The following is a 12,745-nucleotide window of genomic DNA, read 5'->3' on the forward strand; positions in this document are numbered from 1 at the left end:
AATTTATGGTCCTGTATCTGGATTGTGCCCATATTACATGTAAACTCTGGTACCAAGAATCTATTAGAGATCCTTATAAGAAACAAAAACACCTACCAAAAGCTGTATGATTAGTTTATTTTTGAAATGTAAACTATTGAAATGAAGTTCACTAATAAACTTAGAAATTAAGTTATGACACAACAAAAATGAATTAAGCAATTAAATCTTCTGCTGTATAATCAGGATTATAATAGCAGTGATATGGTTTGGCTGTGTCCCCACGCAAATCTCATCTTGAACTCCCATGTGTTGTGGGAGGGACTCAGTGAGAGGTAATTGAATCATGTGGGGGCAGGTCTTTCCCATGCTGTTTTCGTTACTGTGAATAAGTCTCATGAGATCTGATGGTTATTATAAGGGGCAGTTTTCTTACACATTCTCTTTTTGCCTGCTGCCATCCATGTGAGATGTCATGTGCTCCACCTTGCCTTTGGCCATGATTGTGAGGCTTCCCCAGCCACATGGAACTATAAGTCCAATTAAACCCCTTTTCCTGTATAAATTACTCAGTCTTGGGTATGTCTTTATCAGCAGTATGAAAATGGACTAATACAGTAAATTGGTATCAGCAGAGTGGGGCGCTGCTGGAAAAATACCCAAAAATGTGGATGCAACTTTGGAACTGGGTAACAGGCAGAGGGTGGAACAATTTAGTGGGTTCAGAAGAAGACAGGAATATATGGGAAAGTTTGGAACTTTGTAGAGACTTGTTGAATGACTTTAACAAATATGCTGATAGTAATATGAACAATAAGGTCCAGGCTGAGGTGGTCTCAGATGGAGATGAGGAACTTGTTGATAACTGGAGCAAAGGTGACTCTTATTATATTTTAGCAAAGAGACTGGTGGCATTTTGCCCCTACCCTAGAGATCTGTGGAACTTTGAACTTAAGATAGATGATTTAGGATATCCGGCAGAAAAAATTTCTAGGCAGCAAAGCACTCAAGAGGTAACTTGGGCGCTGTTAAAGGCATTCAGTTTCAAAAGAGAAACAGAGAATAAAAGTTTGGAAAATTTGCAGACCGACAATGCGATAGAAAAGAAAATCCCATTTTCTGGGGAGAAATTCAAGCTGGCTGCAGAAATTTGCATAAGCACTGAGGAGCTGAATGTTAATCATCAAGACAATGGGGAAATTGTTTCCAGGGCATGTCAGAGACTTTTGCAGCAGCCCCTCCATCACAGGCCTGAATGTTTAGGAGGAAAAAATGGTTTTGTGGGTGATGCCCAGGGTCCCCATGTTGTGCACAGTCTAGGGACTCAGTGCCCTGTGTCCCAGCCACTCCAGTCATAACTGAAAGGAGCCAAGGTACAACTTGGGTTGTTGCTTCAGAGGGTGGAAGTCTCAAGTCTTGGAAGCTTCCATATGGTGTTGAGCTTGTAGGTGCACAGAAGTCAAGATCTGAGGTTTGGGGACCCCTGCCTAGATTTCAGAAGATGTATGGAAGTGCCTGGATGCCCAGGCAAAAGTTTGCTGCAGGGGTGGGGCCCTCATGGAGAACCCCTGCTAGGGCAGTGCAAAAGGAAGATGTGGGGTTGCGGTCCCCACATGTAGTCCCCACTAGGCTACTGCCTACTGGAGCTGTGAGAAGAGGGCCACCATCCTTCAGGCCCCAGAATGGTAGATCCAATGACAGCTTACACTGTGTGCCTGGAAAAGCTTCAGACACTCATCACCAGCCCATGAAAACAGCCAGGAGGGAGGCTGTATCCTGCGAAGTCACAGGAGCAGAGCTTGTGTCCTTAATGGGGCACCATGTAGTGGAGATGTGAGAAGAGGACCACCATCCTTCAGACCACAGAATGGTAGATCCACCAACAGCTTACACCATGTGCCTGGAAAAGCTGCAGACACTCAATGCCAGCCCATGAAAACAGCCAGGAGGGGAGCCATACCCTGCAAAACCACAGGGTTTGAGCTGCCTAAGACTATGGGAACCCACTTCTTGCATCTGCATGACCTGGATATGAGCCATGGAGTCAATGGAGATCATTTTGGAGCTTTAAGATTTCACTGTCCTGCTGGATTTCAGACTTGTTTTGGCCAATGTCTTCCATTTGGAATGGCTGTATTTATCCAATACCTGTACCCCTACTGTATCAAGGATGTAACTAACATGCTTTTGATTTTACAGGTTCATAGGCAGAAGGCACTTGCCTTGTCTCGGATGAGACTTTGGACTCTGGATTTTTGAGTTAATGCTGAAATGAGTTAAGACTTTGGGGGACTGTTGAGAAGGAATGATTGATTTTGAAATGTGAGGATATGAGATTTGGGAGAGTCAGGGGTGGACTGATATGGTTTGGCTGTGTCACTATCCAAATCTCATCTCAAATTCCCACGTGTTGTGGGAGGGACTTGGTGGGAGGTAATTGAAGCATGGGGGCTTTCCTGTGCTGTTCTCGTGATAGTGAGTAAGTCTCATGAGATCTGATAGTTATTACAAGGGGGAGTTTTCCTGCATATTGTCTTTTTGCCTGCTGCCATCTATGTAAGACATGACATGCTCCTCCTTGTCTTCTGCCATGATTGTGAGGTTTCCCCAGCTATGTGCAACTGTACGTCTAATTAAACTCTTTTCCCTGTATATTTTACCCAGTCTTGGGTATGTCTTTATTGGCAGCATGAAAACGGACTAATACAAGCAGTTATCTGAGAGATCAATATATGAAACTGGCAAAAGACACAAATACTTGGAAAAAATATATATATAGTCATTGCAAAACCATCTCAAAGAATCTAAGCTATGATTTGTATGCAACTATCAAATTAAATGACTGATATTCAGTGAGACCAGAGATTGTAAGTTAATGTCATCAGTGCGAGAATAAACTAGAATATGAGTATAATTTTCTCTCGCCCCATGTAATAGAAAATGTTAGAGAATTAATGAGAATATTTTTTATATAGGGTTTTTAAAAGCTAGGCTGAAGTCATAAGGCCACAGGACAGTTGATTGACACAGATAATAGTAATAACAACAAAAACAAGAACAATAATGCTGATTAAACACTTAATATATGCCACACTCTACTCAGACTTTTTCATATGTTATTTAATTTTTTAAAACAGCTGCTATGTGAAGATAGTATTATTATTCACTTCATATAGATGGGGAAACTGACTGCAAAGACATGAAGTAATTTGCCCAAGGTCACAGTTCGCAAGAGGAAGAGCGAGAAATTGAGTCCAGATCCTAGTGACTAGAGGTTGGTAACTACCACCCAGAAGAAGTTAAGTCAGAGGTCCCTATTCAATTTTCTTGTTTCTCCTGCCCTTCCTCTTTACCACCAAAGACATAGCCAGGGTTCTGCAGGAGTACAGGAGGGCATATTTTCTCTCATCACTTTGAAATAAAAACAATGGGAAACCAGGTAAAGGAAATGGAATAGAACAAATCAAACATCAGCTGAGCCAAAACTTCATTCTTACACCAGGATTCACACAGCTTTCTGCCCTACTTCATCCTCACTATCCACCTCAATTTTTATTAAAGAGAAATTTAAACAATTGTAACTATTTTTTTTTCCTGAGAAATTTAAGGACTAAAAGTGCAGATCATTCTGAGAACACTAAGTCTAAAAATGAAAATTCCCATTCACTTTCCAGAAACAACTCAGCTTCCCTTCATCCCTATTAGCAGTTAATTGGTCAAGGGCCAAGGAGTAAAGTTCTTTGAGAGAACATTCCTGGCAACTATGCAACCTGACACACCTTACATGTAATGCTGTAGATTTTCAAAGGCTTTTATGTGACTCACCTCTACCAAGACATCCGTGGAGTTATTTTCCACAATCATGGGGATTTCCGGTTTAGCTTAAAGGCAAATAAAACATAGTTAGTGGCACCAAATGTCATCCTACCTGGCCACTAGTGTGTGTATGTGTGTGTGTGTCTATGAGAATCTTCATTCATCAAATATTAATATTTATTTATTAATATTTATAAATTAATATTTATTAATATAATATTGCCAGGCCTGCTGTGTACCTGGCAGTATGCTAGATGCCTAGGAAACAAAGGTGGACAAATAGTATTCACTGTTTTTAAGAAATCTGCAATTTCTTGGGAATACAGATAAACAAACTGGAAGTTATAATACACTGAGATAAGTACAATGATTAAAGACATGTAGTATTTGAAGACAGCTTTTAAATAAATTTTTTAATCTAACCTTGGAGGATAGGAGGAGGCTTTTGGAAGATGTGATGTGGTTACCAGCGATGAGTTAAGTAAAATTGGGAATGTGGAAGACTGGTAGTACAAGCGGAGGATGGGTGGTGGGGAGGGAGAGAAAAGAGGAATGTTCTACATGCACAAAGGCTTATGATATGGTTGGACTGTGTCCCCACTCAAATCTCAACTTGAATTGTATCTCCCAGAATTCCCATGTGTTGTGGAAGGGACCCGGCGAGAGGTAATTGAATCATGGGGGCTGGTCTTTCCTATGCTATTCTCGTGATAGTGAATAAGTTTCATGAGATCTGATGGGTCTATCAGGGGTTTCTGCCTTTGCTTCTCCTCATTTTTCTCTTCCCATTGCCGTGTAAGAAGTACCTTTCAATTCCCACCACAATTCTGAGGCCTCCGCGGTCATGTGGAACTGTAAATCCAATTAAACCTCTTTTTCTTCCCAGTCTTGGGTATGTCTTTATCAGCAGTGTGAAAACAGACTAATACAGTAAATTAGTACCACCACAGTGGAGTGTTGCTGAAAAGATACCCAAAAATGTGGATGTGACTTTGGCACTGGGTAACAGGCAGAGGTTGAAACAGTTTGGAGGGCTCAGAAGAAGACAAGAAAATGTTGTAAAGTTTGGAACCTCCTAGAGATTTGTTATATCACTTTGACAAAAATGCTGATGTTGATATGAACAATAAGGTCGAGGCTGAGGTGGTCTCAGATAGAGATGAGGAACTTGTTGGGAACTGGAGCAAAGGTGACTTGTTATATTTTAGCAAAGAGACTGGCAGCATTTTGCCCCTGGCCTAGAGATTTGCGGAACTTTGAACTTAAGAGAGATGATTTAGGGTGTCTGGCAGAAGAAATTTCTAAGCAGCAAAGCATTCAAGAGGTGTCTTGGGTGCTGTTAAAGGCATTCAGCTTTATAAGGGAAGCAGAGCATAAAAGTTTGGAAAATTTGCAGCCTGACTACGGGATTGAAAAGAGAAACCCATTTTCTGGGGAGAAATTCAAGCTGGCTGCAGAAATTTGCATAAGTAGGAAGGAGCCTAATGTTAATCTCCGAGACCATGGGAAAAATGTCTCCAGGCTATGTCAGAGACCTTCACAGCAGCCCCTCCCATCACAGGCCCAGAGACCCAGGAGGAAAAAATGGTTTCCTGGGCTGGGCCCAGGGTCCCCTTGCTGTGTGCAGCCTCGAGACTTGGTGCCCTGTGTCCCAGCCACTCCAGCTATGGTTGAAAGGGGCCAATGTGCAGCTTTAGCTGTTGCTTCAAAAAGTGTGGAAGCCCCAAGCCTTGGCAGCTTCCACCTGGTGTTGAGCCTGTGGGTGCAGAGAAGTCAAGAACCGAGGTTTGGGAACCTCCGCCTGGATTTCAGAAGATTTATGGAAATGTGTGAATACCCAGCAAAAGTTTGCTACAAGGGTGGGGCCCTCATGAAGAACCTCTGTTAGGGCAGTGCAGAAGGGAAATGGGGGGTTGAAGCCCCCACACAGAGTCCCTAATGGAGCACTGACTAGTGGACCTGTGAGAAGAGGGCCACCATCCTCCAGACCCCAGTATGGTAGGTCCACCAACAGATTGCACTGTGCTCCTGAAAAAGCTGCAGACACTCAACACTAGCCCATGAAAGCAGCCAGGAGGGAGGCTGTACCCTGTAAAGCCACAGGGATGGAACTGCCTAAGATCTTGCGAACCTACCTCTTGCATCTGTGTGACCCGAATGCAAGACATAGAGTCAAAAGAGATCATTCTGGAACTTTAAGAGTTGACTGCCCTGCTGGATTTTGGACCTGCATGGGGCCTGTAGCCCCTTTGTTTTGGCCAATTTCTCCCATTTAGAATGGTTGTATTTACCCAATGCTTGTACCCTCATTATATCTAGAAAGAAACTAACTTGCTTTTGATTTTACAGGATCATAGGCAGAAGGGACTTACCTTGTCTCAGATGGGATTTTGGATATGGACTTTTGGGTTAATGCTGAAATGGGTTGAGAATTTGGGGGACTGTTGGGAAGACATGATTGATTTTGAAATGTGAGGACATGAGATTTGGGATGGGTCAGGGGTGAAATTACATGGCTTGACTGTGTCCCTACCCAAATCTCAACTTGAATTGTGTCTCCCAGAATTCCAACGTGTTGTGGAAGGGATCTGATGGGAGGTAACTGAATCATGAGGGCCGGTCTTTCCCATGGTATTCTCATGACAGTGAATAAGTCTCACGAGATCTAATGGGTTTAACAGGCATTTCTGCTTTTGATTCTCCTCATTTTTCTGTTGCTGGGAAGAAATATGCTGGGTTTAGGGCATGTGGAATAGGTCTGTGATACATTTGGGTGTTGATTTCAAAGTTTTCATGGGTGTTTTGGGGAGACTTATTCTATATGAGGAATCATCAATGGATGTAAAGTAGGTTCTGATAAGATATGTGGTCAGGGCCACAATATATACTTGGGTAACACCTCAAAGTAGGTTAAGGACTGGATAAGACTCCACCCAAACACAACCCACCCAGCCAATTTACTAAATGCAAAAGCCAGGAAGAAGTGCCTTTCACCTCCCGCCATGATTCTGAGGGCTCCACAGCCATGTGGAACTGTAAGTCTAATTAAATCTCTTTTTCTTCCCAGTTTTGGGTATGTCTTTATCAGCAGCATGAAAATGGACTAAAGCAGCTTACAAATAAATTCTCGTTATAAAGATCCCTGAAGTGGAGCAGAGAAACATTTGGCTCTTGTTTGGTTGCTTGGTACTAGGAAATATCAGGGAATATTTCAGTGATTTTGTTGTTTTACTAGATTTTAAGTGCCTCAAAGCCAGTATTTTATCAATTTCTTCATCTCCAGCACTTAACAGTGCCCAGCACAAACTAGACATTAGTACATCATGTTGAACAGAAGTGGCTTCAAGTACATTCTTGAGCATAGCAAACACAGCGTTCTGTAACTCAGTGGAAAGAATGTTAAACCTCCAGTCACAGATGTTGTCAGTGCCTGCTACAGCCACTTGCCATTTACCTCGGCACACTGAAGACCTCTTACTGGGATAACTCTTTGATGACTAGATGACTCTTTGCATAACGATTTATTGAGATTATGGGAGTACACTTAGTCCACAGGTAGTAAAAACTGGGAGTCCCAGAGAGTTAATAGTGATAACAGATGGAGAGATGGTAGATAAATACCCCAGCTTTCTTGCCCTTCATGTGGGATAACTCTAATGTGTGTTCTATGCTGTCTCCCAGTGAGATGAGTTCTAAACCTATGGTGGTAACTGATGTAATCTTGTACATTTTATTATCTTCCTTCCCTTCCCTTCCCTGACTCACTTTCTCACTCCTTTTCTGATGTTTCCAAGGATGGTCTTTCAAATAAATTAATCCCAATCCTTATCTCAATGTTTTATTTCAGGGGAACCCAAAACCAAGATACAACCTGAAACACTAATGGGTGGAGTGGTATCTCTTACCTCCTGTTAACAAATACCAGCAGAATAAAAGCCGTGAAAGAACAACTACTAAAATTTGTAGAGGTGACAGGGTGAGAAAGATTTTCTTTGAGGCTGAGGACAATCAGATTTGGAATTTAGGAGTGGAACAGAACAACCCTGTGATGGGCAGGTGACTCCCTGCCAAGGAAAGGAAAAACAAAGGAGACCAGTGAAGGAGATGCAGGAAGTGGCAAAATTGCTGGAGTAGCCCCTCTTGTCCCTGGTCTGTTAGAGAATGAAGAGTTGAGTAATGAGCACTGTTTGGGAAGAGGAAATATGCTGGGTTTAGGGCATGTTGAATAAGTCTGGGATACATTTGGGTGTTGATTTCAAGGTTTTCATGGGTGTTTTGGGGAGACTTATTCTATATGAGGAATCACCAAGGGATGTAAAGTAGGTTCTGATAAGATATGTGGTCAGGGCCACAATATGTACTTGGGTAACACCTCAAAATAGGTTAAGGACTGGATAAGACTCCACCCAAACACAACCCACCCAGCCAATTTACTAAATGCAAAAGCCAGGAAGCAGGAAAAATGTAATTTTCTGAACAAGCAGGCAGAGCTTCATATTTTAAAGCATCCACTGAAAGGACTTCAAAGAAGAAACAAGAGAAATGTAGAGACAGAGATATGTAGAATCCAATAGGGTGATAAAAGTGACATATAAAAGAGTGAAAAACATTTAAGATCAAAGTAGAGGTATTTTAATGCAGCAAAGAGATATAGGACACAGCATAGATGTTGACAAGGCAATTAGATCAAGTTATGGTGCAAAAAATCTTGATCAACAGGGGACACAGCTTGCCTAAATTACAATTGATATTTCTTTCCACACTGAGGATGGCTGCCTTCATTGGTTTGCCAATAGACCAGAGGAGGCAGTTTCATGTTTGCACTAAGACAGTCACACCCTGGTAAATAAACAAATGGTGATAACAAAAGAGATGAACAGCTTGTTTCCAACTCTTCACAGGACACTGTTTAGGCTCCGTAAGGAACCTGGTCATCAGGGATGATTATTGCCTAGTCCATCCCTGAGGAGAGATGAAGAGAAAGAGAAGAGGGAGGATGCAGAGGAAAGGGGAGGACAGAGGAGGGAAGGGGGAGGCAATTTTGCGTTTTCTTCAAAATACTACATTGTATGACTGCCAATAATAAGGCAATACAATTCCAAATAATTTTTTTTTTGCTTGCTCTGCCCTTTAGAGAATTGAGGAACAATCTAGCAGCCTGTGCCCATAGGTTTGTGAAGTTGTTTTCCCTTTGTTTATCTCATTTTCAAAAATAATTAATTGCCTATCCATCTCACTGCTTTTCTCTTTGCCTTCTTTAAAATTGACTTTCCAAAAGACACAGATCTTTGTCACAAAAAATGAAAAAACATCCAAAGACAGGGGCTTCTCTTTATTAACGGTGTTTATTAATTAGTGGTACTTTCTTGTACCACTGGGGAAAATAGAATTCTAACCTTTCTTCCTTAAATTTGCACCCTGCAAATACTCTGCATTTTGAGTGAGGCCGCAGTGGATTTCACAGCTCAGCTCCACAATCCCGACAGTGCAGGTTCAGAAGCCTTTCCTGAAGGCTCCTTTGCCCGAAGGGCTGGACCTGACTGTCTCACCCCAGCTGGCCTTGGCAGGATAGCAGGGGAGGAGGAACTTCTGCAGTTTCCCTGGGGCTATATTTATCACCTTCCTTTTCTCACTGACCTTACTCCACCTTGCTCAAGCAAGCAACTAAGACAATTAGACAACTAAGCGATTAGACTTTGGCAGCTACAATTAAAGAGACTTCCAGTATTCTGAGAAACATTAAAGTTGTAAATAAGATAGTGGTCACCAGGAAATTGATCTGTCTGCTATGGTTTGAATGTCCACTCCAAAATTTATGTTGAAATTTAATCTCCAGTGTGGCAGTATTGACAGCTGGGGTCTTTCATGGGTGACTGAATCATCAGGTCTCTGTCTTTATTAATAAGATTAATCCATTTATGGATTAAAGGGTTATTGGAGTCATGAGTTATGATGGGAGGGGAACTGGTGGCCTTATAAGAAGAGGAAGAAAGACTTGAGTTAGCACATTAGCAAACTCTGTCCCCTTGCCATGTGATACCCTGTGTCACCTTGGGATTCTTCAGTTAGTCCCCCCATCAGCAAGAAGGTTCTCACCAGATGCATCCCCTCGACCTTGGATTTAGCCTCCATAACTGTAAGTAACAAATTCCTTTTCTTTATAAATTACTCAGTTTCAGGTATTCCATTGTAAGCAACAGAAAATGAACCAATACAGAAAATTATTGCTTTCTGTGTGATTTTATTCTGTTAATGGAATCATTAATCTTTAGCATTCTACCATCATCCTCATCTCCAACAAGAATGACAAGTATCCAGGGAAACAGACTCCAGCATTGTTACCCACGTGTGGCGGCTCTGCAGCATAATAGAGTGCTTCCTCTTCAGGGAAGAGCAGGGCAAGAGACAGGAGGGTGTCAGGGAGTCTGTAGAACAACAGCCCTTACCAAAAACCTTGATTGTGGTGGAGCTCCTCAAGATTTTGTCAGGACCGACTCTAATGTGGCAAGAGAACTTCCGCCCATCATCGAAGATTTGGACTGGAGAGAGGTGGAGTCTGTAGTCTGTACCAACCTTGACTCTATCTTTAAGTAATGTGGAACTGCTGATGAGGTGATCTTGGGAGATAAGTGTTTGCTGAGTTCCATTATCCTCCTGGTGAGAAAAATCGTTACCAGTTATTGAGCCCTCAACTGTGCCAGCTCTGAACTAGGCGTTTCACAAGCATCGACTCATGTATTTTTTGTAAAGTGGAGAGGAAGAATGAAGGATGGAAATTAAGAGACATTTAGTATATTACTAGAGAAAGTATACACTTGACTTTCAGTTAAAAACTATTGTCACCCTCTCCTAACAAATGGAAACATTCTGTTCTTCTGACTAGACCTTCTCCTTCATAATCTTCTATGAACTGCATATCTGGAGTAGGATTTGGGGGCTGGAATGGATGTGGAACTAATGGCAGATTTTAATTTTCATTTAAGAAGTTCTGGCATCTTACTGCTAAGATGTGCTGAGAAGACTGTATCAGTGTGAAGATTTCATAAAATCTTCACTTAAACTGGATGATTACAGTTATCCCTGAATTCCTTTAGAAAGGACTCTTTTCAGCTCCTCCCTGAGCCTGGACTAGGATCAGGTAAAGTGACGTTCTCAAAGTCTTGCTAGTGAAATGTTGGCACCCAACAGTGAGTACCTCCTTAAATTTTGTGCCCTGGGCACCTCCTTGCCTCCTTTCACAGCCTTGTTCTGGTCCTAACCCTATTCTCTTTATTTCTGTGTTTGTGTTAGCTTCAAAGAGGATGCATGAAGAGTAGGCTGAAAATGTTAATCTGAATTTTGGAGATCAGAGTGTATTTGAGGTACTTGGTTTTTCTATCGCATATCCTTTCTTCCATCTGTGATGAAAAGCACTATTATTCTCTCTGTGCCTGGAATTTTTTTGGACAAGCTCCCTGGGTTGTCACAGTGTTGACTGATGTCAATAAAAGTGCTCACTAGGGGCCCAGTGAGGAGGGGATTCTTGAGGGGCACAGGGGTAGAGGATGGATTAGGTCTTCAGACCCCGTTAGTATGACCCAGCATTCTCGGTTGAGCTGCTTTTAAAACATCCCGATGCACACGCTTCTCTTCTAGAGATTCTAATTTAGTCTGTCTGGGATAAGGCCATGGTTAGGACAGTTGTTTTTAAGGTACTCAGGGGATCCAGGGCTGACATCTACTGGCCTAACTCTAAACAACAGATGAATCCTTGTGCACAGGCATCAGGGGAAATGGAGGGAATTAAAATGGAGAAGGATAAACAGGAATGCATTCAATGGGGGGAAATGTTACAAAATAATGATAAGATCTATGAATTGGAATCTCTAGTGTTAAAAATGAGACAGATCAGGCTACACGAAATGGAAACCCCATTCAAGTATGGGCAGAAACAGAGGAAGGACTAAAGCAGACTTCTTAAATAGTTTAAAGAGATAATTCCAAAATATACTTAGTAGAAACTCTTATGTAAGACACAGTTCTTTAGCTGAATCTGGCTAGGATTTGTGTCAGTCTTACATGCAGATAGTATTGTGTTATTGGCTGCAAATAATCACACTCTGCTGAATTCTTTTTCCTGAAGCAATTTACATACCTTTTACCCTTAGAAAGAAGGACCCAAGAATCTGTGCTGCTGTTTTCTTTAAAGAAGAAAAGCACAAGAAAAAGGGAGAAAGACTGTATTACAGAGACAGGATCCCCCAGAGGAGCTCTAAGTATTGGGTGGGGACAGGAGAAGAAAGTGGAAAGCATGTCACTCAGCACTGGCAGGTCTGGAGGTCAGTAATTAAGAAGGCAGGTAACCCCTGCAGATCTTTTGGCACAGGTATGTTTGGCAGCCTCTTGCTTTTTTGTGTGTGTCAGGATTTTAGAGTTGAAAATGTTCCTTGGTCATTTGGTATGGTATGGTATGACTACCATTTGGAACAGTTCCATCAACTGTCACTTTGTTGTGGGAAAAAGAGCAGTTACATGCTGAAGTTGGAGACTGGTGAGAAAAACCACTTTTTTCTTTATTATATAGCAGATTGTGACTAGGTGGTTTAGTTGATATAGAAAAAATACAAAACCTTTCAACTTTTTCCAAAGGTTGCTTTTTTTCCCCTGGGCAGTTGACTTTTGCAGAAAGAAGGTTTGTTCCTTCATTGGAAAAGATGGGATTCAGTTGCAAAGAATGCCCTGTAACCTACAAGAAAAGGAGATCCTGAGACATTCTAGAGTCTTCAGTTATAAAGGGGGCAGTAGCAAGAACTTACGATGAGTGGCTGCCTTCATAGAGCAAATGGGAGGAGAGGTGAAAAAATTAGCACAGGCAAACAACAAAATGCCTAGGGATGGGAGAGGGAGAAAAATACTAGTATTATGTTATGACCACTATTAAAATTTCATATTCTTATTAGTCATAGTTTAA

General features: G+C 41.8%; 1 protein-coding gene and 1 long non-coding RNA gene across 9 annotated transcripts in view; one reads left to right on the forward strand and one right to left on the reverse strand.

The window, feature by feature from the left end:
• The window catches only part of LOC105470429 (CD96 molecule), a 110,669-nt gene that overhangs the window by 70,471 nt on the left and 27,453 nt on the right, over window positions 1–12,745 (reverse strand). For all 3 annotated transcript variants that reach the window (XR_011620356.1, XM_071092450.1, XM_071092451.1), the window contains exons 4-5: window positions 10,242–10,449; window positions 3,805–3,860 (exon numbers count right to left, since the gene is read on the reverse strand). Coding sequence is in view for 2 of the 3 variants with exons in the window: in XM_071092450.1 (XP_070948551.1) it covers window positions 3,805–3,860; window positions 10,242–10,449 (264 nt within the window). In the remaining variant the exon portion in view is untranslated. The remainder of the gene's footprint in view (window positions 1–3,804; window positions 3,861–10,241; window positions 10,450–12,745) is intronic.
• The window catches only part of LOC112424700 (uncharacterized), a 115,207-nt gene continuing 112,908 nt past the window's right edge, over window positions 10,447–12,745 (forward strand). For 4 of the 6 annotated variants that reach the window (XR_011620360.1, XR_011620358.1, XR_011620357.1 and 1 more), the window contains exons 1-2: window positions 10,447–10,982; window positions 11,086–11,156. This is a non-coding gene — a long non-coding RNA (uncharacterized lncRNA). The remainder of the gene's footprint in view (window positions 10,983–11,085; window positions 11,157–12,745) is intronic. The other 2 variants (XR_003015568.2, XR_011620359.1) reach the window with 2 other exon arrangements.

Source organism: Macaca nemestrina, chromosome 2, assembly GCF_043159975.1.
Source record: "Macaca nemestrina isolate mMacNem1 chromosome 2, mMacNem.hap1, whole genome shotgun sequence".
In the NCBI taxonomy this organism is placed as follows: Eukaryota; Metazoa; Chordata; class Mammalia; order Primates; family Cercopithecidae; genus Macaca; species Macaca nemestrina.